We start from the raw sequence: 27,182 nt of genomic DNA, 5'->3' as shown, positions 1-27,182 counted from the left end.
CTTAAATATGGCCGATCTTCCATCGATACGCCCAAAGATCGTGGATAATGTGACAGCGATATAATGACGAATCGTGCTGAGCATAGCAATAATGCCAGTGGGCAAACGTATACATACGTCAAACATTATGGAACGAACATTTAGCTCCTGTACTCGCACAACAGATATTGGCTCATTAGCTGTAATATTGTATTGACGTTTTATTTCCAATTGGGATGTAAACAATTTGGTTCCACTTCATTCAAATATCAGTTCATAGTTTGTGTTAAAAATCTAATGAATTTACTTTTGTCAATGACAAAAGATTTTGGATGCTACCTTAAACGTCTTAACGTTTTCAAAATCCATGCAGATTCTTGAGTGTCTGAAATTTTGCGTTAAAAGAGAATAAAACAACATCAGGGAGAATACATTTCCCCCGCTTATTTCAGTTTCACTGTATTATTAATGATAGTTTTGGATAGCAAATTTAATAACGGTCTATAGCAACTATTGAATCAGATTTGGCCAGCGTCTCTATTCCGCCTATCACTCTAGACCGCATACTGTACTCCGTGGTCTCTTAACTTCTCTGGCGTGTTCTCTGTCTATTCATCCTGGTATAGGCTAGCGTATACGTACGTAACACTCCAGCTGCAGATTCGCAGGCACGGCTTTATCACGCCGATTTCGTTGAATCATTTTCTGTTCACCTTTTATCTCAACAGTACGCCTTGTCGGAGGGAAAACCGCTGCTGAAGGACGAGTGGAAGTGCTTCACTACGGGGAGTGGGGAACGATCTGTAACGACGGGTGGGGAGACGAGGATGCCCAGGTGGTGTGCCGTCAGCTGGGCTACCGTTACGCGTGGCCTGTCTCCTCCCAGCACTCCTTCGGGCGGGGTGGAGGAGACATCTGGATGGACCAGGTGGCCTGTACCGGGACCGAGTCCAGACTGACCGACTGTCCACACAACGGCTGGGGGTATCACGACTGCGCGATCGGCGAGGACGCTGGCGTTTCTTGTTATGGTAAGATTGCTTTTATATTTTTATTGCAAGTTTTGAAGATTCGTTCAAAAACGCATAGAGACAACATAACTAGGGATCAGTTCTGTGGAAACAAATACTGAATGATGGTTAGGCCTGCTCTAACTTTTATGTCGCATAACCCCTGAACGGCTTAGCTAGAGCCGCCAAATTTAGCGACTTGTCCTGAAATGTAGTTGGCAACAATTTCACAAAATTTGAGAAGTTTTCCAGTTTTACGAATTGCCATGGCAACCGGTTGTTTAAAGGCATTTTTGACGAAAATCGCTAATTTTGGTTCTAACAATGAATTTTCCAGGTCTTCTTGCTACATTACCCCTCTAACACCCGACCTTTTTTCCGACTGAAATGACCTAGTAGTGGGGTCCGTTCAATAAAGTCTTCTTTTTAACTTTTATCGGTGATCGCTGTACATACATTGCTTCCTCAATGAAAGAGGAATATTTGGACATGTTAAGGTGTTATTTATTCCATGTATCTATAATGATTTATGCAAAAGATCAGAAAGGCCAAGTTTACCACTAACCCTATTATGAGAGTCTGGAGGAGTTTTTGGGGCCTCAGCTAATTTGAAGGCGCATAACTCCTGAACGGCTAACGCTAAAGCTACCAAACTCAGTAATCTGAGCTAAAGGGTATCGCAATATACCTAATAAACTCAGTTAATCGCTAAATGTCACAGTATATAGACAGCACGCGTGACCCGGTGAGCAGTGGAACATATGTCTCAGACAGTCTACGGAAAAGACTGGCGTTGATCATTCGTAAATTTGGGTAAGTCAAATTCTTGAAAAATTGCAATTTAACATTATTCAGAATGACTTTTGCCAACACAGATGAACTTCCAGGTTAAGATCTCAGAATGTAGCTGCCGCACTTCGTCCATTCCAACACAGTATGGCTCCGGCAAGGAAGAGTTATTTTCAAGGCCATGCATCATGCCCTCCCTTGTCGACATACTTTAGTATTTTAGTGGTTACTATAATGCCTAATCTTCATTGAATTACATCTTTCCCTTAAAATGTCATCTAGACAAATAACCAATTTGATTTATGTCTACTGTATCATGGCATATGTATTGACTATTGAGCATAACGACTTCGTCAACGATACAACGGTATAGTACATCATCGTAACGTTTCTTTAAATAAATTTTTCTAATTCCATGTAACCTTTTGATTCTTTACATAGGTGATCTTCCGTACCCCCTATGAGATATTCCATACATACATACATACATAGAAATATTCAAAATGGCAAAACAAGTATATATTTTTTGTATTTCCCTTTTGTTAGACCTGTGGCCACGCTGTGATTTCCAGCATGGAGCTGCTAGATGTGGCTTCACACAAGACACGACAGACGACACCAACTGGGTCTGGGGGAGTCAGCACACCCCCACCAGTAACACTGGGCCGCCCCATGACAACACGTTTCGCAACAGCACAGGTACAGTATAATTGATGATTGATGGTCTGTTACAAGGTGTATATGGTCATTTTCTATGACCACCGTATACATTCACCTAGCTAGTGATCGAAGAGAATGGGCTTGATTTGTAATTCATACACTGAGGAATAGGCGGGTCATCAACGGCAGTATCATATCTTATCCAAACTACCCGTGCCTTTGCTCGTGCCGTTTTGCCCAATTTGTTTAGCTTCCTGCCCGTCAGCTGTTGGCTGTTGCTCCATGGCGTCTTCCCCAGCCACCCGTGACTCGAAAAATGAGCCTAAATCTGTCTCTGAGATTTCTTGACAGAAAAAAGGCACCTTGCGGTCCTCTCGTTCCATGATTCTGGTTCGAAACTGGCGGACGAAACAATTAGTTTCATTGGTGAGTGCACTGTGAATTGCTCCCTCTGATTGGATTCGATGTCTGATCATTTAACATTTCTTTTTAACACTTTTATCTATTACCCGGCTCGCCGCAATTCTGTGTTATAGCGTCATAACCAACAGGAAATGGGGACTTCCGATTGGTCGACGTCGTCTTACTATATGATAATGGTTGTTGAAACTATTCCAATGTACTGCTGAGTCTTCCCTTGTTATATCGTACAACTGTACAACGGTAACCGATGTGAATATAGCCCACCAGCTCATAACATGTTTAGTCTTGCAGAGGATTGACTTTGATACTGATTAAATTAAGGAGCAAAAGAAGATAGAATGTCGGCAACCGATTAGCCAGCAGAATAAATAGCTTGATTTTCAAGGACTAAAACCAAGCTGTGCTATCAAATCGTAGTGCAATCCTACGAGTAGAAGTTGATACGAGGATTTCGTAGCCGACATGCATGTCCAGAAAATGGTAAACCTGTAGTGACGAAATACAACAGTGGTGGATTCCTGAAATTTTAGGTTTACAATTAAATGACAGTGCAAATAATATCAGTACAGTCGAACCTGTATTAGCGGCCACCTTTGCATACTGGTCACCTGGCCACTGCGGTCACTTTTCGACGGTCCCTTGGATTTTCCCATTAACATAAGCATTAAGAAATAGTCCATAGCGGCCACCTGTCAAAACCCGTATGTTACAGAAACACTGCATATTGCGACCATACAGCGGCCGTATGTCACCTTGCGCTGGGTTTAAAATCGTAGTTTGCGAGGATTTGGAGTTCCAGACAGGGTCACTTTGGAGGCAGCGGAAGGAACGCGTTCCTTGAACATTAGATCTTAGTCTTTGTCAGCGAATTTACCAAAAAATGCGCATGACAATTTTCAGTAGATTTGACTTTGGCATATGCAGGGACAGTTGAATTTTGAGACGGTCGAGCCAATCTTACTTGGTGAGATAGATCAGTGGGTACTTAAATCATATGTAACTTATTGCTCGATCAAATGATCAGCATTTTCTCTATAGTGACCACCTGTCTATAATCGCCACATTTCTACAGCCCTTGAGCGGCCGTTGTAGACAGGTTTGACTGTATTCCATTCCAAGTACATCAGAAGGCCATGCTGAATTAACCTTTATCAATATAATAATACGTACGTCATTTCTTCTTGTATCTACCAGCTATATTTCTGCCTTGCTACCAATGCACTTTCTTTCAAAGGTGAGTAGCAAATAGATTGCAATACATTTTGCAATATGGTCCTTCATCCTAACGTAATCCCTGTCACCCCCACAGGGAAGTACATGTACGTTGAGGCCAGTGGAGGTGCCCCAGGTGACACTGCTCGGCTCATCAGCGCACCGCTAAACACGGAGAACAACATCTGTCTGAACTTTAACTACCACATGTACGGCACACAAGTCGGCACCCTCAACGTCTACGTGAAACAGCGCGGGAGCAGCAGCCTTGGAGAGGTCATTTTCAGCAGGTCAGACTTCCAGGGGGACCAATGGAAGTTCAGCGAGTTGGCACTGCCGAAACGGGAAGGATTCGCGCAGGTTTGAAATTCAATTTCATAGCTAGTTTTGCTTCATAGCTGACTTCTAAAAAATAGCATCAAAATGTTTGTCTTTTAAATCATTCATATCAACTATCCATGTTCATGGACATGGTTTCCCACATCTCATTACCATGGTGATTTTTTACGTCATCACAGATTGTTTTTGAGACCGTTCGTGGCAGCGGCGCTTACGGCGACATTGCCATTGATGATGTCGGAATAATAAACGATGCCTGCGGTAAGTACCCTTCAACAAGGGATTTTGTACAACATAGAAGTACTGAGCATGTTGTATAGGATAAGGAATGAACTTCACATATTATCAGATATATATGTTTACTGAACAAATAAATCCTAATGCGATAATCGATAAGTAATTACCATTTCCATAAAACATATCTATTGAATCAGAATTGGCCAGCGTATCTATTACGGGTAACATTCTAGACCGCAAACGGTACTCCTCGGTCAGCTAACGTCTCTGGCGTGGTCTCTGTCTATTTGGCCAATTGCCACTATTCTTTTAGACGTGCATTATGTGGCGGAGACTGCCATTCTCGTATAGGACTGTTTAGCCACAGCCACGCTGTAGGGCTGATATCGATTAGGATTCTACCATGGTCAATGCTGACACAAGCAGGTCGGTGCCTTAGCACTGGGCCGGGTAAAGCACCCCAAAGCCGATCAGCGGAGAATGGTACCCAGGGTAAGCGACTTATGGAGCCTGGTAGAGGCTAGCGTAACACACCAGCTGCCGATTCACAGGCACGGCTTTATGACACACGCGATGAATCATTTTCTGTTCACCTTTCATCTTTATAGTACGTCTGACCGGCGGGAACAACACGGCCGAAGGAAGGGTAGAAGTGCTTCACTACGGGGAGTGGGGAACGGTCTGTAACGACCGGTGGGGAGACGAGGACGCGCAGGTGGTGTGCCGTCAGCTGGGCTACCGTTACGCCCGGCCTGTCTCCTCCCAGCGCTCCTTCGGGCGGGGCGGCGGCCACATCTGGATGGACCAGGTGGCCTGTACCGGGAGCGAGTCCAGACTGACCGACTGTCCGCACAACGGCTGGGGGGATCACGACTGCGCGCACGACGAGGACGCCAGTGTTTCCTGTTACGGTAGGATTGCTTTTATAAAGCTTTATTGGCTTTATAATTATCTTCATAAAAATGGAGATATTGCTTTGTGTGTATGTATCTGTGTGTGTCTGCGCTTCCGAATTTTTGGTGACAGATGTGTTGTAAAAGTGTTGTATGCTTTGGCCCCCTAGCAGCTTGCCCTGGAACTGCAAGGTCATTTTGTCAACATCTTCCAAGGGTAATAACTGAACAAATGAACGATGGATATTCATGGATGTCTTTCGTCTTCTTTGTCCAGTTGTATAGAATGAATTGTATTTGGATATGATTGCAAAGGTTTTGCCATCACAAGTCATCCTGTAAAAAGTTAGCCTGCCTGCCAAAGTGCTTAGGCCAGTGACTGGCCCCTTGCTCCTATCAGTCAGAACTCTCCAAGTTGCACGGTCCTTTTCACTTGTTTCCACAAACTTTAGGCTCAGTCCAGTGTCGTTTGTAATGTGATAAAGTTATATATATATTTATACATATTTTGTCCACAGATTTTACAGGCTGCGATGAGTACTATGCTTCAGGACGGACAGCAAGTGGCGTGTACACAATGTTTTTCTACCCTACCCGGATCGGAACCTATTGTGACATGGACACTGCAGGTACTATACACCTGATTGCATGTCGTGGTTGTAAATGTTTCTTTTCTACACTGGTTATGCCAATTCCTCTTCCTACTTAGTCCACGAGAGGTGGGAATTTCTTATCAAGGACCTATTTAGTATGATCCTTGGTAAATGAATAAATCCTTGGTACAATTTTTGCACATATATACAGTAATAGGAAGGACAAATATCCAAAAATATTGTTCTTTTTCTGGGACTGGACATATTAGACTTACAAATGCGTACATCTATTTTTGTACAATCATTCTATAACATGTCTTGGCCATTCTATAAGATTCCTTGACCACCAAGGTTATAGTGTTAAGCTTGTCGATTGTACCTCTACACAGGCGGCGGGTGGACTGTGATCCAGCGGCGGCAGGACGGGTCGGTTCCTTTCAACCGGAACTGGGAGGAGTACAAACTGGGCTTTGGAGACGAAAAGGGGGAATTTTGGCTTGGAAACGAGAACATTCACCTCCTGACAAACTTTAAAAACCACGAATTAAGAATTGACATGGAGGATTGGGGAGGGAGCAAACGTTTCGCCTTTTATAGCACTTTCAGGTCAGTGCTTCTTTATGAGACAAGCTTACAAACATGGCACACATGTACCGGGGTAGAGATATCGATCTGGCCGAATCTGAGATTCTTCCGGAAGAGGGCTCTGAGGCTCCGTTAGGCTAAGGTCACATTTCCACAAAGGGGCCCGGCCGGGCAGCTTTCGGGAACGATAAATATGATATAAAAGACAACAACACAAAACGGACCGAAAATAATTCAACAGCATGCATTGTGCATATTTATTGGCATAAAGTTAAATTTCTCGTTTCCGCAAACAGCCCGGCCGGGCCCCGGGTAGGAAATGTGACGTAGACCTAAAGGGATTCTACTGGTAAAAAGTTGGTTCTGAAACGTCTGGAATGTTATCCAGTGGTATAGACGAACTGGAGGTAGCTCAATGTAGGTAGTAGATGGAGATGGAGATGGAAGTAAACCGTTATTCTTTAATACCTGCATGGGTGAGTAATCTTCACAGATGCATTCAAACAAACATATGACGTAATATTCCCATCCAGGGTGTCCGGTGAGGCGGACGGGTACCGCCTGCACATTTCTGGTTATTCTGGTAACGCGGGAGACTCCATGGCTCACAGCAACGGGCGGAGGTTCTCCACTGTGGACATGGACAATGATGACCTCGACAGCTACCATTGTTCCCAGGGATACGGACAGGCCGGCTGGTGGTTTAGCAGATGCAGCCAGTCCATCCTCAACGGCCGTTACCTGGGCAACTGTGGGAGCTCCTGTCCAGGCTGGAAAGGTGTGGTGTGGAACGGCTGGAGAGGCAATCGTTACTCCCTGAAGTCTGTGTCTATGAAAATCAGACCATAACCAGCGCATCTTAGAATATTTTCTACGGAATATTGCCACACTCATTTCTAGGAATGCTTACATATCACTTTTCTTTTTATAAACAGCGTTAATACCTTTTAGGAAAAGTAGATTTAATAATTTGATATACATTCATGCATTTAACGTCCAAACAAAAGTGCTTCAGCACATTGATGTTCCGATTCACTAGCATTTTGTTGTGAAATGTTAAACTAATTGCATTGTTTGTATATTTTATGTTATCATTTAAAGTTAAGAAGGAACATCGCTGATATCTGCATGGGGGATAGATTAAGCCACTTATCGTTAACGTAGCGGAGTCAGTTATTTCGCGTTTTATAGTAAAACCTGACATAGGTAATTTCTATAATCAGGTTTCATTTCCAGCACGATGTTCTAACGCTAGTGATCTTGAAACTATCATTGAGTATAAGACAATTTCCAGCCTGTATGCATTTCAGTAATCTTATAAGTGAGTAGTTTTCCTTTGATTAAGTCTTTAAGACAATGAAATAGCCTTTTTGCTAACATTCTCTTACTTGGTAAGGAATGGGGCAGAAGATAGTGAGGTTATTATACATGTATTGGGCATCATAGTGACGGAATCGTCTTGTTGTTGTTATACCGGCTTTATAGATACAGATTGTACTCTGTGTTTCTCTCTGCAATCCTTCAGTTATCACAAAACATTAGAGTCATCAACTCATCTTTTTCTACATGTATCAAAGGTCAAAGGTTTGAAATGACAATGTGAAAGATGCAATTCTTTGCCGGTGGTAGAAAGTATGGATTATCTACATTTAAATTCAAGTACTTAAATAGTCTGGTGGCAATAGTTTCCCACAGTATCTGGCGGATTAGAAAACTCAATGAATTTTTTGAGAAAAGGAATAGTATCTTTATGAGTTGTATGAGTTGAAATGTATAGTTTCATGTTACTTTCTTATCTTCTTCTAATGTATAATGTGTCTTTATGCGAATGTGAGAATTATTCTATTATAGGGTATATCTCTGTTTGGAAATAATTATTTTCTAATAGGATATATCACTGTTTGAAATTGTTATGTTTTGTATAGCTTTACTGTCCAAATATATTGAGATTGTCTGGACCTCACTTTACATTTTCAAATGGTGCCATTTGGCGTATACATTTGTACTTAACTATACGGTACATGACTAGATCTTTATTTATAGGTATCTTTCTGCCTCTTTTCACCAACTAATGTGCATTTTGTACAGTATGTTCTGTTCGTATGTCAGGGTCCAACATACAATAATAATAACAATAATAATGAATGGGATATGTTTTAATCTATACATATATACACATTTGGTGTTATAATTAGTCGGAACATGATACATACATCTATAATTATTGTACAATAATGGGTGGCGTTGGATTCTATTGTTTCTTTGGAATAAAGTGCAGGTTTCTAAAAAAAATCCCAAATGTCCAATCTGACTTGTATCCTTAGTAGACGACCGCCTGTTGTATCACTTTGGATTTTAACTAAGTGACTCCAAGCTACCTTCTTTTTTCCCTTTTTCTCTTAGAATTTCCATTTCGACCTTCATAAAGAAAACAAAAGAAATGTCGCAAAACGTGAGGCAGTTGAAGCACCCACCGCGAATTGACCCTGATGGGAAATGGTTTCCTGCTAAGTAAGGTGGTCGCTTTGTACACATTAGCCATAGGATGTATTTGCGTAGGTTATAATGCTAAATATTATGGCATGGAGTTTTCAAGGCTTCGCTTCATCAGAAAAAATAACAACAACGTAATCTCTTTTGTAAGGATTCTATGTCATTACCGGTCAGAGGTGGTTGGAGATGCAGCCTTAGAGCTATTCTGGTGATTCTTAAGTGTATTGTGACTGCGGGGAAAACGAAGGGACACTCTTGGGATTTTTATGCTTCAATAAACTGTGTAAAGCTGTGTAAACTGTGTAATGAATAGAACAGCCCATCGCTTCCCTCCGGCTGTAACAATAGGTAGCTCATGATCATCACCTCCCAGCTGGTGTGCTCACAGGTCAGAGGTCACATTGAACTAGTGTCTTACAACAGTAAATGATGTTTCCCTGCTTTGTAATCTGTTCAGCATCTGTTACTTTTGAAACAAGTCCTGCATTAAAGACACGACATAAACACAACGTTAGAAATGGGCCTTAATGTGGTTACGACAAATGTCTAGTTAGGCGAACGTCTTTCTATATTCTGCCTCCCTAGTGACTTTGTCAAGTATGCTTGTCGGGAAAAGTAGGTCCCATTTGCCTAACTTTTGTTTGTACTCGTTGTCTGTCGAGCGTGTGCCGATGGTCTCTGATCTTTGTCACACACCTGACTCAAGCAGCCACAGTCATGTTTAGCAAACGGTGGTCTTCTGTGCTTTAAACAAATGACATCCAGTACAAAGAAATAGAAATGATAATGAATATAGGGAAATGGTGACAATGTTTCGGCCTAGCCGTACATGTCTTTATTCAAGTCATGCATTTTTGGTAAGATATATTTTAGGCATTAGTGATTTCTGAATAAGATATGTTTTCATGCATTAGTGATTTCTGTATCAACACCACCAGTTTTGTACATTTCGTGTCTAAAACCGGCCGTCCCTGACCCCAGGGTGCACAAGTCAGGATAGCTACATGTATTGTTGACAGGAGTCAAACCTAAACTACATGGTCATTTTGCAGATTTCCGATTTTCTTTTTTCAGCGGTGCAAGGAACAAAGCAACATCACATCTATGCAATGTCTACAAAATATGATATTCAGATTGTAGAGATTATGATTTTTATCAATAGATAATGGAGGACGAACCGAGCCCAAGGCAAGTACCAGGCAAGTGTTTCATTAATTACACTCGTATGGCTACATTCTGACAAAAGAACCTTCCGACCAAGGCAATCGGGGATCATCGGTTCCATTCGGCCAGCTTCGGGATCTACTCGTTGTCCGTCGAACATGGGCCGACTGTCTCCGATGTTCTCTTGATTAATAAATCCTTAAAGTATGGAAGTCTAAAATGCATTTTCTGTCGCTAAACATACCCAAGTGTGCTGGCTTTCGTAAGTTACAACACTTTTTGACAGGTTAAAAAAATGGTTGTTTTCTGTGTTTAAGAAAAAAATAGACTCCTTCCCCCTCACAATGGAAAACAAGGAAATTCTGACACATTCTTGTTCCAAATCCTGCAGGTCGGTTTTGTACTTGCTCACATCGCTGGTCTTAGACGTATTTTGACTGTACCTTGAGATATAAAGACATTTAAGTTGTATTTCGGAAGTTTCATGCATCAGTGATTTCTGTATAAACACAACACTCCAGCGCGACTGTAACAAGTCTGTACACACCGCGTCTGTAAAACCGGTCGTCTCTACACACGGGTTATCAGAGGTCAGGACAGCTACTGTTGTTTTAAGAGTCAAAATCAAACTGCCCTAACCGTGTACATTTATATTTTCTACTTTACAAAGAGCAAACCAGCATCACATTAAAAAAATTTAACCTCACAAGGACAAGTGATTTCAATGATATGATATAATCATTAAGTGTTGGAGGACAATCTGAGCCCCGGGCGTATGTCACAATAATCAAACTGGAAATGCCACATTTTGCCCAGTGACCCTTTAAAGCAAGGCGGTCGGGAATCATCGGTCTCAGTCGCGAAACTTCGGTTTGTACTCATCGCGTGTCGGGCATTAGCCAACAGCCTCTGAATTACGGCATGCTAGGAGGAGGAACTCTAGACAGAGACAGCGCTATGTTTTACCATGTCCGTGATGCACTCTGTTCACTGTTAACTCCTACTTCTACTGAAGCAAACAAAGTGTGAAACTCCGTCAGTAACATGAACAGACAAAACATGATCTGTGGCTGGCTCCAGTGACCCCAATAATTGTTGACAGAATAACAATTAAAACAAAACAAAACAACAGAATCCGTTTCCATGCATCACATATTCTAGAAGGAAGATCCTGTATCCAAAATCTAATCCACTAACTTAGTGATCTGAAACGATATCGTTAATCCACTAATACAAACCGACCCTCAGGCACTTAGTGCACCAATTAGATCGGTATTTCTTCCTTGTGCCGATTGACTACGAATCGGCAATCGGGAATTATCGGGCACCAATGGGCATCACTCGCCAAACTTCGGTTCGGACCCGACGGCCTACGACGTTCTCCGAATCTCAAGTCATAGCTAAAAATATGAATGACGTATGAGGAAATGGGTGTTTTAAGATGTTTCTAACCAATAAGGGAACAGAACTGTTGGGCTCAAAGTGATGTCATATCTTTGAAGTCAGTCAGTTGCGGTAGGGTATCTGTGCAGGTGGGGTCTGCCTGTAGATCGACGTGCACTTACATTTTCGGGCGGGCATATCTAAGAATGGGCTTAGAAACGCTGCACGACATGCGTTACAGCACGCACGGAGCTGTGCGGGGTAAAGAAGCATCTATTGGGCTCGGTACACTGATAGTGGCCGCTGCTGTTGTTATTGTCAGCTTCGGTACCATGTTTGTAGTGGTGCGGCAGGGGGAGAAACTGGGCGAGATGAAGTCTCAGCTGTCGCACCTGAAGGACATGGAAGCCCAGCTGTCGCACCTGAAGGGAATGGAAGCCCAGCTGTCGCACCTGACGGAAACAGAAGCGCACCTGAAGGAAACAGAAATGCACCTGAAGGAAATCGAAGCTCAGATGCAGGAGATGCGACAGTGGAGAGAACACCTGGATGTGCAGGTAAGACTATTTTGTACACATGCCAACATTTCATGTTCTCACTGTTTCACGAACTCCTTGGACCGATAGTACCGGGTGGTGAGCTAGGACGCTTAACGACAGAGTTCATTGACTTCAGTGTTGTGTAGACTGTCATTACGCATGTCTATTCGTACATTTGTACATGGGGGCTGGAGTATTAAGTGTGGAGGTAAGGAACTGTAAAAAAAATTCAATTGTGTCACCCCCCCCCCCATTCCAATTAGAAAACTAGTTAACGCGAAGCAGCACACATCTAACGGTCATCTGTGCGCGAGTGTAAAAGGGAGGAAATTCGTTGTACGATTGGCAGAGTCGGACCTTCGACGACCTGTTAGTCAGCCTGACGAGCGAGACTACAGCTCTAACTACAAGCTGGGTCTCTAAACACATTACAGTCGTTAGCTTGATACGGAGTTAATTATGTATATCTAATGTCACCCAACAGGTCAGTCCGCAGGACCCGAATGCTGAGGAGGACATAAGTGGAGATAGGCGTGGCAAAAGCGCCACCTTTCTGTACGGAGCTGAAGTGCATCGCCGAGCCAAGAGATCCCTGTACAACACTGGAGACTTTGCGAACAAGATTACATTGCCGATGACTCTTGGTGGTAGGAGACACTCATTTGAATGATGTGTTGTTGTTTTTTCCCATTTTTTATTCACACTCTTATGGTTATAATTTCTATTAGTTGGAGCATAACTCACCATGTATGGTGTTAATTTGATAACCCAAGTATACTTGGGATTTTGGGGTAATAATAGGATATAAAACCTGCATTCTAAGTAGCTCTCCTCAGTGTCACTGACGAGAGGTAATTGAGAGGCTACCTGAAACATCTGACGGACTTTGACCGTTTCCAAAGTCGCATCCAGTTATTTGAGTAATTGTTGTTTGTTGCATGAACATGGAGATCATACCAAACCATAATTGTATGTTTTCTTATGATAATCAAATGACACATGAATTGTTATCTAATGAACAGGATGCCTTGCTGGATCTGCTGGAAGGGACGGTCAGACGGGACCTCCCGGTCCACCAGGCCCTCCCGGTCCGCCTGGATCTGATGGACTAAACGGTCTGCAGGGCCCAGCCGGACCCTCCGGTCCTTCTGGAAGGGACGGTCAGACAGGACCAACCGGTCTACCTGGCCCTCCCGGTCCGCCTGGATCTGATGGACCTCCCGGTCAATCTGGACGAGACGGTCAGACAGGACCACCCGGCCAGGCAGGACCACCCGGCCCACCTGGATCTGATGGACTAAACGGTCCACAGGGTCCAGCCGGTGAGACAGGACCACCCGGTCCAACGGGACCTTCCGGTCCGCCCGGATCTGATGGAATAAACGGTCCGCAAGGCCCAGCCGGTGAGACAGGACCTCCCGGCCCAGCCGGTCCAACAGGACCATCCGGTCAGCCTGGATCTGATGAAGTAAACGGTCCGCAAGGCCCAGCCGGTGAGACAGGACCTCCCGGCCCAGCCGGTCCGACGGGAACTTCCGGTCCGCCTGGATCTGATGAAGTAAACGGTCCGCAGGGCCCAGCCGATCAGGCAGGATCTCCCGGAGCTGCTGGACAGGTATTTATTAGCGAGACGAAAATATAACTTTTATAAGTTTTATTTTTGCTGCTTTCGAACAACAGATGACCACCGTTGTCTGACGTTAGAACATAACTTTCGATTACTGCTGTATATGCATCTATTTACAATAAACAACATATATATAAGGTTGCGTAGAAGTGATCCAAAGCATTAAAAGGATTGCGGGTTAAATGACCATGTTAGGCTTTGAGATTTCCACTTTTGAAAACGAACATGTCTATGCTCGGTTCCTTCAGAGCGTTCCTGGTTTCCATAAGCGTCCAGAAAGGACAAATAATGTTATACAAAAAATGTGGTCATGCGAAACGATTTCGTTTAGTTTTCCTTAATTAAATTTATTCCTTTTCTCAGACACCGCATGTCACCTCCCCACCAGTCCTGGCTCATTCCACCCGCCCAGAGAGGCCTGCAGCGGGACCGGCTGCCACAGGCAGCGCCTCCACCGGTACCGGACCCAGCACCTCGGGCGGTAAGTATGTTGCACAATATCGTTGCCGTACTTCGTCCATTTCTTTATCGTTTAGCCCCGGGCCCGGCAAGGAATAGTTATTTTTATGACCAGACTTCGTGCCTCCTTGTCGACTTGTGGCAATCTTTTCTTTAAATGTTATCAACGAAAAATCTTCTTTATGATTTACGTCTACTATACCATGATAATATGTATTGAACGGCACAATTTCGTCAACGATACAGGGGCATAGTACATAACGCATCATTGTCTTTTTTCGTTTCTTTTTTTAATTTCAAACATAGGTGCTCTTCCATTTTTCCAATGAGATGTTTCATATGAATATAAGTATATATAAACGTGCAAAAGTGGACAAGAGTATATATATATATATATATATATCTTATCCTCTGTCCTTTTTCCAGAGCCCTGGGCACTCTGTGATTTCCAGCACGGAGCCGGGGGCTGCGGCTTCACACAAGACACGAGCGACGACACGGACTGGGTCTGGGGGAGTCAGCACACCCCCACGAGTAACACTGGGCCACCCCATGACAACACGTTCCGCAATATCACAGGTAGAGCATAGATATCAATGATATTCAAATGTACGAATACATCTTTGGTACAATGGCAACCGAAGTGAATTCATCCTATCCAGACATGGACATGCAATCCTTTATTGAGTACAGTAACATCGCTTTGTCTTGTAGAGGATTGACTTTGATATCTTTAAGCCTGCCTCTCAGTTCAAGCGAACGTCGGCCGATTTTTTTAGATCGGCTAGAGCTCGCCATAGTGCAAAATAGCCCGAGAGTTTATCGTATTTTTCACGCAAAATACAAAATGAAGCAAGATGTAAACTAACGTGTATTACGCAATTGGTAGGGGCACGTGTCCGATCCCCTCTTCCTGTGACAAAAGGTCAAATTTTACAGAGAACTAAAAATCTTGGAATACACGTCTTCACTATATGTATTGTTTGTTCCTCCATAGGGAAGTACATGTACGTTGAGGCCAGTGGCGGTACCGCAGGTGACACGGCTCGGCTCATCAGCGCACCGCTAAACATGGAGAACAACATCTGTCTGAACTTTAACTACCACATGTACGGCACACAAGTCGGCACCCTCAACGTGTACAAGAAACAGCGCGGGAACAGTACCCTTGGAGAGGCCATTTTCAGCAGGTCAGACTTCCAGGGGGACCACTGGAAGTTCAGCGAGTTGGCACTGCCGAAACGGGAAGGATCCTTACAGGTTCGAAATCCAATTTCATAGCCCTATCTAGACCCCGGGGAAGGCTAAAATTGCCTGCTCCAACTTTGACGTCTAATAACTACTGAAAGACGTGTGACAGGACTACTAAACTGCAATTGTTCAAAAATTGTGTCGGCATGAATTATGTAATGATAATGTAAGTGTTCTTTTAGTATTGCCATTACTCATTTCGGTGGGGTTTCAAGGTTTTCTTGCTGAACCAGATTGCTTACCTATATATATCCTATGTAATGTTATGTTGCATTGATGAATTTATGCTAGTATGGTGACGTCATTGGTTAAAATCCAAGATGGTGGACCATATCATGGGCGACTTTACTATCAAGTTGTTTTTACTGAAATCAATGCCGTTGCCATTGGCCAAATGAGTCTTGCAGACTTTGATATCAATGACACACCCTTATTAGTCAACTTTATCTTTAAACCTTCAGTATAACGGAAATTCCAAATTTAGCCGGTTTAGCCGATAAAGTCACATTCTGATGTCATAATTCCGCAATACACGTCATAAAGATAGGATAGCAAAAGCACAGAAAAGATAAAACGAGTACATCATCCCATGCAAATGTGGTGAGCGTAAACCAAGCAGTTCTGAAATAACGATGGTGGGGGGGGGGGTAATGAGACCTATATACATGTGATCACCATGACGATTTTTTACACAGATTGTTTTTGAGACCGTTCGTGGCAGCGGCGCTTACGGCGACATTGCCATCGATGATGTCGGAATAATAACGGATGCCTGCGGTGAGTACCCTTCAACAAGGGATTTTGTACATAGATGCATTGAGCACGCTGTATCAGATAAAGAATGAACTTCAAATCTGACCAGATGAACATTTTTCTGTTCACCTTCTATCTCAATAGTTCGCCTTACCGGCGGAAACACCTCTGCCGAAGGAAGGGTGGAAGTGCTTCACTACGGGGAGTGGGGAACGGTCTGTAACGACCGGTGGGGAGACGAGGACGCGCAGGTGGTGTGCCGTCAGCTGGGCTACCGTTACGCCCGGCCTGTGTCCTCCCAGCGCTCCTTCGGGCGGGGCGGCGGCCACATCTGGATGGACCAGGTGGCCTGTACCGGGAACGAGTCCAGACTGGCCGACTGTCCACACAACGGCTGGGGCGATCACGACTGTGCGCACGACGAGGACGCGAGTGTTTCCTGTTATGGTAGGATTGCTTTTATGTCTTTATTGGCTTTGTACTTTTTGTATGATTCGTACACCACTAGTGATCAACACCGTAGTAGCAAATACTTGATAATGGTCAACATGCATTCATATTCATATTATTTTTTGACCACAGATTTTACAGGCTGCGATGAGTACCGTGCCTCAGGACGGACAGCAAGTGGCGTGTACACCATGTTTTTCTACCCTGACCGGATCGGAACCTACTGTGACATGGACACTGCAGGTACTGTACATGTTATGTCTGCGAAAATTTCTTTTCTACACTGGTTATGACAATTCTCCTACCTTCCTAACCTTTAAAGCGATTTAAATTTTACTTATCAATGTATCATAAGTAAATTTCTTATCAATGGTCTGCTTATGAACATCTAGTACACATATGATTAATAGGACGAATTTTCAAAAAGTTTTTTTTTTCATGACTAAGCACATTTGCCTTGAAAATTTGTACATCTATTTTAGTACAATCATTATATGATACTCATGTCCATTCTATAAAATCCCTTGAACATTCCATAGCATTCCTTGACCATTCTGTAAAATTCCTTGTCCGCGGTGATAGCTTAAGTTTGTCAATTGTACCTCTACACAGGAGGCGGCTGGACTGTGATCCAGCGGCGGCAGGACGGGTCGGTTCCCTTCAACCGGACCTGGGAGGAGTACAAACTGGGCTTTGGAGATAAAAAGGGGGAGTTTTGGCTTGGGAACGAGGTCATCCACCTCCTGACAAACTTTAAAAACCACCAGTTAAGAATTGACATGGAAGATTGGGGAGGGAACAAACGTTTCGCCCTTTATAGCACTTTCAGGTTTGTTCTTTTAAATGTGACAAGCTATCAAACATGGCAAAACATCGCGATCTGGGGCTCCGTCGGCAGAGACTCCGATCGGGATCTCTACCGTTAGAACTGCCGCTTGTACAGGCAGAGATCCTGTCGCGATCTTTGTCAACAGGGACTCCGATAGTGATCTCTACCGGTGAAATGGCAGAACGCTATTTTTACCATTACACTGATACACGCATGTACACAAATACGATTGATCTTTTCATACATACAAACATACATACATACGTACGTAACTGAAACAAGCGCATAGTTACACAGACGAAACGGAAGACATTTTGCGAAGTCATGATCTTAGGCATTACGAAAATTCAAAGTATGATGATGAATTCAGTTAACAATCATAGCTAAAGGATATTGAAATCATGACTTAGATTTCTGTTTGACTAGCTATACAATGGCAATAATGCATCAAATACATTCATACCCCCACCACCGCTTTCCCTCTAATGGGGCTTTCTGGGGGTAGCTCAATGTAAATGTAGATGTGGATTGAGCTTAAACATTAATGTTTAATACCTGCATGGATACGTAATCTTCAGAAATCTAACAATGATATGACGTAATTTTCCCACCCAGGGTGTCCGGTGAGGCGGACGGGTACCGCCTGCACATTTCCGGGTATTCAGGCACCGCGGGAGACTCCATGACTGGATCACACTCCCTCAACGGGCGGAGGTTCTCCACTGTGGACAGGGACAATGATGCATGGAGTAGCCATTGTTCTCGGACGCGCGGACAGGCCGGCTGGTGGTTTAACAGCTGCACCCACTCCGTTCTCAACGGGCGTTACCTGGGCAACTGCGTGAGCCCCTGTTCAGCCTGGCAAGGTGTGGTGTGGAACCACTGGAAAGGCGAAGGCTACTCCCTTAAATCTGTGTCTATGAAAATCAGACCATAACCGGAGCAGATTTTTTTTCTAAATCAGGTTCGTATGGCCTGATGTTACCATCATGAAGATGAAGAGCGGCCCATAGCGATAACTGTAGCAGCATTTCTTCTCCCAAAGTCAGAAACATCAAGCTTAGGCAAGCTTGACTTCACTGAATCAAAGCTTGGACCATTTTCTGCGGAATCTTGCTACTCCCATGTCTGGCAATACTTACATATCACTTTTCTTTTTATAAACAGCGTAAATACCTTTAAGGAAAGTAGATCATAATAATTTCATACATATTCATGTACTCAAGGGCCAGAAAAGTGCTTCAGCACATTGATGTTTCGGTTCACTAGCATTTTGTTGAGACATGTTGGACAAATTGCATTGTTTGAATGTTATCATTTAAAGAAACGTAGGAACATGTTGATATCTGCATAGGGGAAAGATTAAGCCACTTATCGTTAACGTAGCGGAGTCAGCTATTTCGCGTGTGTTATAGTAAAACCTTACATAGATCATTTCTAAAATCATGCATCATTTCCAGCGCGATGTTCTGGCGCTTGGTATTTTAACATGTATTTCAGTACTCTTATAAGTGAGTTGTTTTACTTTGATTAAGTCTTTAAGACACTAAAAATAGCATTTTTGCTAACATTCCCTTACTTGGTTAGGAAGTAGGCAGAAGATAATGAGGTTATTATTAGTTACACATATTCGGCGTCATAGTTGCGGAAACTTGTTGTTGTACTCTGTGTTTCTTTCTGTAATCTAATAGTTATCACTAAACATCAGAGTTTCTACAAGTATCAAAGGTTTCAAATGACAATGTGAAAGATGCAATTCTATGCCGATTGTAGAAAGTATGGAATATTTACATTCAAATTCAAGTACTTATTGAATAGTCTGGTGGCAATAGTTTCCCACTGTATTTGGCAGATTATAAAACTTACTGTATTTTTTTTTAGAAAAGGAATAGTGCCTTTATGAGTTAAATACGTCGACAAAGTTTTACCATTAGATTAAAAAAATGTGTAGCTTCATGCTACTTTCTTATCTTCTTCTAATGTATAATGTGTCTTAACTTGAAGGTGAGAATTATTCTATAATAGGATATATGTCTGTTTGAAACTGTTATGCTTAGTATAGTTTTACTGTCCATATATACTGTGAGATTGTCTCAAACCCACTATACATTTTCAAATGCTGCCTTTACGTCTATAACGTTACTGCTATTACATTTGCACTTAACTATACGGTACTTGACTAGATCTTTATTTGTAGGCATTTTTCTGTCTCTTTTTAGCAACTGGAATTTGCATTTTGTTTAGTATGTTCTGTTCGTATGTTAGGGCTCAATATAACAATAATGAATGGTATATGTTTTAATCCAAATATTTGTACACATTTGGTGTTAGTCGGTACATGATCCATACATCTATAATTATCGTACAATTATTGGTGGCGTTGGATTCTATTGCTTCTTTGGAATAAATTGCAAGTTTCTAAAAAAAACCTAAATGTCCGATCTGACTGGTATCCCTAATACACTACCACCTGTTGTATTTCAATGAAGCGATTCCAAGTTGCCTTCTTTTTCCTTTTTTTTCTTTTAGAATTTCAATTTCGACCTTCATACAAAAAACATACAAAAAACAAAAGAAATGTGGTAGGTTATAATATCTGTATCTATATAGCCGGTATAACCGCCGATCGGCGTAACACACCAGCTTCGCAGGCACGCGGTGCGGCAGCAGCTGGTTATATTACACCGAACGACCCGTCGCACCTAACTTTTGCACATCTATCTGATAAATGCTGTGGAGTTTAAATAGCTTAGCTTCATCATGAAGAACACGAACCTCTTTTGTAAGGATTCTATGTCTTTACAGGTCACTCCTGCCTGAGGTCACATTGAACTAGTGTCTTACAACAGTAAATGATGTTTCCCTGTTTTGTAATCTGTTCAGCATCTGTTACTTGTGAGAGAATGTCCTGCATTAAACACACGATATAAACACATTGGTAGAAATGGGTCCTAACTTGGTTACAACTATTGTCTAGTTAGGCAAACGTGTTGCTATATTCCGCCTTCCTAGCGACTTTGTCAAGCATGCTGGTCGGAAATAGTAGGTCCCATTTGCCTAACTCCGGTATGTACTCGTCGTCTGTCGAGCGTGTGCTGGCGGTCTCTGATCTTCGTCAAGTAGCCACAGTCATGGTTAGCAAACGAAGATGTTCAAGAGAAACTGGCACCTTTTCTGTGCTGGAAAAAGAATCGACTACAAAGACATGCAAATAAGAATGAATAGGGAAATGGTGACAATGACTCGCCCCAACCATAGAGGTCTTTGTTCACGTCGTGTACTTTTGCTAAGATATGTTTTGGGCATTAGTGACTTCTGTATAAACACGACCAGTTTTGTACACTGCGTGTTTAAAACAGGCCGCCCTGACCCCAGGGTGCACAAGTCAGGGCAGCTCCTAGGATCCTGTTGTTGACAGGAGTCAAACCTAAACTACATGATAATATTTGCAGATTTTAGATTTTCTTTTTTTCAGCGGTGCAAGGAACAAACTAACATCACATTTATGCAAGATATGAGGATATGAGGATGTAGATGTAGATTTTTGGATATAGAGATTATGATTTTTATCAATACATAATGTAGGACAAACTGAGCCCCAGGCAAGTCCCAGGCGGTATCTACTCGTTTTCCGTCGGGTATGGTCGCTTGATTAACAAATGCTTGAAGTTTTGATGTCTAGAATGCATTTTCCGCCTCTAAACATACCCAAATGCGCTTGCTTTCTAAGTGACAACATTTTTGACAGATTGAATATAGACTACCCAAATGGAAATCATCGAACAAAGAAATTCCGACACATTCTTGTCCCCAAATCGCGCTGGTCTGTTTTCTGCTTGCTCACGTCACTGGTCTTACACGTATTTTTACTGTACCTTGAGATATAAGGACATTTAAGTTGCATTTTGGGTATTTCATGCATCAGTGATTTCTGTATAAACACACACTCCAGCGCGACTGTAACAAGTCTGTACACACCGCGTCTGTAAAACCGGTCGTCTCTACACACGGGTTATCAGAGGTCAGGACAGGTACGTTGTTGGTAAGAGTCAAAATCAAACTGCACTAACCGTGTACATTTTCTACTTTCATCGTTACAAAGAGAAAACCAATACTACATTAAAAAGGTTTTAACCTCATCCGCACAAGTGATTTTAATGATATAACATAATCTTTCATCTTTTGGTATTGAAGGACAAACTGAGCCCGCGGCGTATGCCAAACCTGCAATGCTACATTTTACCCAGTTACCCTTTAAAGTAAGGCGGTCGGGAATCTCAGAATCATGACGTGCTTGGTCACACTGTCTCTAACATGATGTTTTATTTGTTGTTAGTTCTAAGAAAATGAAAGTTCTTAAGTTCACCATCGCATAAAAAAGGTTTTAACCTCATCAGGACAAGTGAGAACGTAATCTGTAGGTATTGGAGGACAAACTGAGCCCCGGGCGTATGTCACAATAATCAAACTAGAAATGCTACATTTTGCCCAGTGACCCTTTAAAGCAAGGCGGTCGGGAATCATCGGTCTTAGTTGCGAAACTTCGTCGTGTGTCGGGCATGACCCGACAGCCTCTGAATTACGGCATGCTCAGAGGAGGAACTCTAGACAGAGGCAGTGCTATGTTTTACCATGTCCGTGATGCTCACTGTTCACCATTAACTTTTACTACTCCTGATCATGAAGCAAACAAAGTGTGAAACTCTATCAGTAACAAGAACAGATAAAACATGACCTGTCGCTGGCTCCAGTGACCCCAGTAATTGTTGACAGAATAAAAAAAAATTAAACTAGAAAGGCAACATTTTTGAAAAAATGCAGGATGTGGGCGAAGGGAAAAGAAAGGAAAAATCGCAAGAAAAGAAACAACTAGAATGACAACATTTTCGCGAAAATGCAGCAAGTCTTTCCCGTGGCCTTTTTTGAAGTTTAAGTCAAACTATCTTACACACAATAGTAATTGCCATTAGGTGCCCCGTATTCTCGGTTCACCCCTATTCTCGGCCTTTACCTGACGTCACGGGTTGTGCTGTGTAGCAATTATAAAGCTGAAATTCATGATCAGGTTCAGGTCCGGTACCGTACCGTAGCCTCCATTCCAAATTTGACTTAACGCCGCAGGCGACAGACATCGACGATACAGTATTTGGCTGCCGGTATGGTCCGAGGCGTTGACGAGCCCCCCTCCCCACATGGACCGTCCGACCGTTTATTAAAACGCCGTCTTTTGAGGGCAATTAAAAAATAGATAAAAAGGCGTGTAAACTGAACGATGCTCTGTTTGCAAGATAAAATTGTTGTAAATATCAAAAAAGAAAAAAAAAGGACAACTAAAAGAAAGTTGTTCCCGCCCGGAATCGAACCAGGGTTGACCTAGCGAAAAAAGCGCAAATGTAGCTGGTGCTTTAGCCATTCGGCCAAGCTTGCCGTAACGTTAATGCCGGTATTTTAACAGGTACATGTATACAAATGCAATGCGTAGCTTGAACACGTCCGTTCACTGTTTAATTTGCAAGATTCCAAGGTCCCATTTTCTGAAGATAATGTTTTTCTGTGCAAATTTATCAATCTTGTTCATTCCGTGGCGGGCAACTTCTTCCTTGAGCGCCTGTTTGGTCGAATGCATGGCCGATTTACTGCCGCGTCTCAGCTGCTATTATAAAACTGGATGCCGAATGACATTTTGTGTTCTCTGCGTTGATAGGTCCAGCTCTGACGTACACCCGAGACAGTCTGAATTTAGGCCAATCAAAAAGCTGGGAACGCGGAGTATTTGCTAACAGCTTCCATTTTTCTGAGTTTTGATTGGCTATTATCAAAATGGATGCCGATTGTGTCCTGCGCGTTGATAGGTTCACCTCTGACGTACAACCGAGAAACTGCGACTTTAGGCCAATCAAAAAGCTTGAAACATGGAGTACATGGAGGCTTCCATTTGTTTCTGATTTCCGGTGAAATACTTGTAAGAAAACTATATGTGTGGCTTCGCCCACATAACGAGTAAATCATTCCCTGTGAATTTGGTGATCGTAAACCAAGCAGTTTTTAAATTATGAAGTGGGTTCGAATGGGCACCCTATAGCTAACACCTGGTCCCAGAAATCCTCCCAAAACTCAATCTAAACAGTGTTAAGTCATTGCTTTGCTTCATAGCTGACTTCCGCAAAATAACATTAAAATGTTTAATTTCTTACTATTTTACCTAGATGGAATTATTCATGTTAACCACACATGTCCACGATTTTCGACATGTCATCACAGATTGTCTTTGAGACCGTTCGAGGCAGCGGCGCTTACGGCGACATTGCCATCGATGATGTCGGAATATTAACGGATGCCTGCGGTGAGTACCCTTCAACTAGGGATTTTGTACGTAAGGTGCATTAAGCATGCTGTATCAGATAAAGAATGAACTTCACATCCTATTAGATATTTTAATGTAAACTGAACATTTGATTAGAACTCGCCGGTGTTTCTATTACGGGCAAAACTCTACGCCGCAAACTGTACTCCTAAGTCAGCTTTGACTTACGCTTTGGCCAATTTCTACTATTACAGCCATCAGTAGAGGCTAGCGTAACACATCAACTGCAAGTTCGTAGGCTAGCTTTATTACGTCGACTTGTCGGCACGTCTTGAAACATTTTCTGTTCACCTTCTATCTCAACAGTACGTCTTACCGGCGGGAACAACACAGCCGAAGGAAGGGTGGAAGTACTTCACTACGGGGAGTGGGGAACGATCTGTAACGACCGGTGGGGAGACGAGGATGCGCAGGTGGTGTGCCGTCAGCTGGGCTACCGTTACGCCCGGCCTGTCTCCTCCCAGCGCTCCTTCGGACGGGGCGGCGGGCACATCTGGATGGACCAGGTGGCCTGTATCGGGAACGAGTCCAGACTGGCCGACTGTCCGCACAACGGCTGGGGCGATCACGACTGTGCGCACGACGAGGACGCCAGTGTCTCCTGTTATGGTAATATTTCTTGTATGCCTTTAATGGCTTTGTAGTCTTTTGTATGGTTCGTTCAAAAACGTATCGCGACAACACATGTTGTATGGTAACAAATACTTGATAATGGTAAAATGTATTTATATTTATATTTATATTTATATTTATATTTATATTTATATTTATATTTATATTTATATTTATATTTATAGAGTCCATTCCAAGACACCATGAGGGTTTTTAGGTGATATTTATAATTAGTCTGAATTATTTTGAATAAAAGAATATCTGAGACACAATAATTAAATTATTTAAAAAAGATTGACTGAGAAAGTACTCATATATTTGAATTCCTTTGAATATTTTAGAAACATTTTGAAAGTAACTGTACAAAAATATCTTTATTTAGAATAATTGTGAAACCTCTGTGTGATTATTTCACATTTACAAATATTTACAAAAAATGGTAAACCTGGCCAAATGGTAAAATTAGTTTATTGCCCCCATAAAAGTAAGCCCTATTGTTGTATCGGTATATTTTTAGATTTCACTGCTGGGCACTGGTGGATCCTTTGTAGTGTGCCATTGTTGCATGGCACCCAACCATACTTTGCAAGGATGTGTGAATTGCTATCTTCCCAGCCCACTGAACCATTTACAAAAAATGGTAGAAAATGGTAGAAAATGGTAAATAATGGTAGAATGCTGTTATCATTATTTAGAAACCATTAGAAGTATCCAATTCCACACGATGAATATTTCCAAAGTTTTACAGGACCAGGGAAATATTTATAAAGTTGAAACAGTGTTACAAATATTTCTAGAGTATCAAATGTCCTAGACATATAATTACAAAACTTTAAAATCAATTCTAAACAATGGCCACAAACATCCGCACGGTGTCTTGGAATGGACTCTATTTATATTTATATTTATATTTATATTTATATTTATATTTATATTTATATTTATATTTATATTTATATTTATATTTATATTATTTTTTGTCCACAGATTTTACAGGCTGCGAGGAGTACCGTGCCTCAGGACGGACAGCAAGTGGCGTGTACACCATGTTTTTCTACCCTGACCGGATCGGAACCTACTGTGACATGGACACTGCAGGTACTGTACACCTCAACAAACTTCCCCATAATGGCATGCCATGTGTGTAACATTTCCTTCTCTACACTGAATTCCGTTTTCTACCGATTAAAATTTCACTGTTTGATGGAAATGTCTATCTAGAGTCTGCTTATGAACATCTAGTACACATATGATTAATAGCTAGGACAAATGTCCAATATTGTTCTTTGTTCTACATTTCTTTTTCTTACAAATGGGTACATTTACTGTTGTGCATTTACTGTTCTGTGATACCCATGACCATTCGTGACCACGGTGATAGTGTTATAGCTTCTCGATTGTACCTCTACGCAGGAGGCGGTTGGACCGTGATCCAGCGGCGGCAGGACGGGTCGGTTCCCTTCAACCGGAACTGGGAGGAGTACAAACTGGGCTTTGGCGACAAAAAGGGGGAGTTTTGGCTTGGAAACGAAAACATTCACCTCCTGACAAACTTTAAAAACCACGAATTAAGAATTGACATGGAGGATTGGCAAGGCAACAAACGTTTCGCATTGTATAGCACTTTCAGGTTCGTGCTTTTTTTCTGGGACAAAAAGCTTACATACATGTGAACACAAACACACACGCGCATATCGGGGTAGGGACCGAGATCTGGGTCTCCGTCGGCAGAGACTCCGATCGGGGTGAACTTTAGAACTGCCGATGGTACAGGCAGAGACCCTGATTGCGATCTCTATCGGTGGACTCGCAGAATGCTGTCTTTACAATTACACTGAGACACGCATGTACACAGATACGATTTACCTTAGTTTATATACAAACATAATATTATATACATGTACATAAGTAACTGAAACAAGACGACACGGATGGCATTTTGCGCAGTCATCATGTCAGGCATTATGGATATTCACATAATTTCAATTAACAATAATAGCTATTGACTGACTATATACAATAGCAATAATGAATAACAACCACGCAATAAACATACCCCACCCCAACTTTACCTCTAATGGGGCCTTTGGGGTTAGCTCAATGTAGATGTAGCTTGAACTAAGCCACTTTTGTTCAATACCTGCAAGAATGAACAATCTTTACAAATGGATTCTAACAATGATATGCCGTAATGTTCCCATCCAGGGTGTCCGGTGAGGCGGACGGGTACCGGCTGCACATTTCTGGTTATTCTGGTAACGCGGGAGACTCCATGGCTGGCGCCCTCTCCAACAACGGGCAGAGGTTCTCCACTGTGGACAGGGACAATGATGCCTATACTAGTGGCCATTGTTCTCAGCGGTGGGGACAGGGCGGCTGGTGGTTTGCGGCCTGCAGCTACTCCTACCTCAACGGGCGTTACCTGGGAAACTGTGGGAACTCCTGTACATCCTGGCAAGGTGTGGTGTGGTACCACTGGAGAGGCGCTGGTTACTCCCTGACGTCTGTGTCTATGAAAATAAGGCCATAACCAGAGCA

General features: G+C 42.6%; 1 protein-coding gene and 1 long non-coding RNA gene across 2 annotated transcripts; both read left to right on the top strand.

The window, feature by feature from the left end:
• Nucleotides 1-729: 729 nt before the first annotated feature.
• Nucleotides 730-27,182, top strand: LOC118411866 (deleted in malignant brain tumors 1 protein-like). Its single transcript, XM_035814355.1, has 13 exons — nucleotides 730-1,010; nucleotides 2,325-2,477; nucleotides 4,171-4,433; nucleotides 16,332-16,413; nucleotides 16,534-16,836; nucleotides 16,972-17,082; nucleotides 17,452-17,668; nucleotides 18,284-18,602; nucleotides 23,930-24,011; nucleotides 24,339-24,641; nucleotides 25,632-25,742; nucleotides 26,058-26,274; nucleotides 26,850-27,182. Exons 1-13 carry the CDS (start codon nucleotides 899-901, stop codon nucleotides 27,172-27,174), a joined length of 2,598 nt encoding a protein of 865 aa, XP_035670248.1. The 5' UTR covers nucleotides 730-898; the 3' UTR covers nucleotides 27,175-27,182.
• On the top strand, nucleotides 13,828-14,930 carry LOC118411454. Its single transcript, XR_004830675.1, has 3 exons — nucleotides 13,828-13,914; nucleotides 14,290-14,407; nucleotides 14,812-14,930. It is a non-coding gene; the product is annotated as an uncharacterized LOC118411454 (long non-coding RNA).

Source organism: Branchiostoma floridae, chromosome 3, assembly GCF_000003815.2.
Source record: "Branchiostoma floridae strain S238N-H82 chromosome 3, Bfl_VNyyK, whole genome shotgun sequence".
NCBI lineage: Eukaryota > Metazoa > Chordata > Leptocardii > Amphioxiformes > Branchiostomatidae > Branchiostoma > Branchiostoma floridae.
This window is presented reverse-complemented; position numbering and strand designations above follow the sequence as displayed.

Excerpts from the sequence above, each read along its gene's own strand:
- LOC118411866 (XM_035814355.1), top strand. The coding sequence starts at position 899 with ATGGACCAGGTGGCCTGTACCGGGACCGAGTCCAGACTGACCGACTGT. Across the intron at positions 1,011-2,324 it reads CGCTGGCGTTTCTTGTTATG|ACCTGTGGCCACGCTGTGAT; the intron begins GTAAGATTGCTT and ends CCCTTTTGTTAG. Across the intron at positions 16,837-16,971 it reads CGCGAGTGTTTCCTGTTATG|ATTTTACAGGCTGCGATGAG; the intron begins GTAGGATTGCTT and ends TTTTGACCACAG.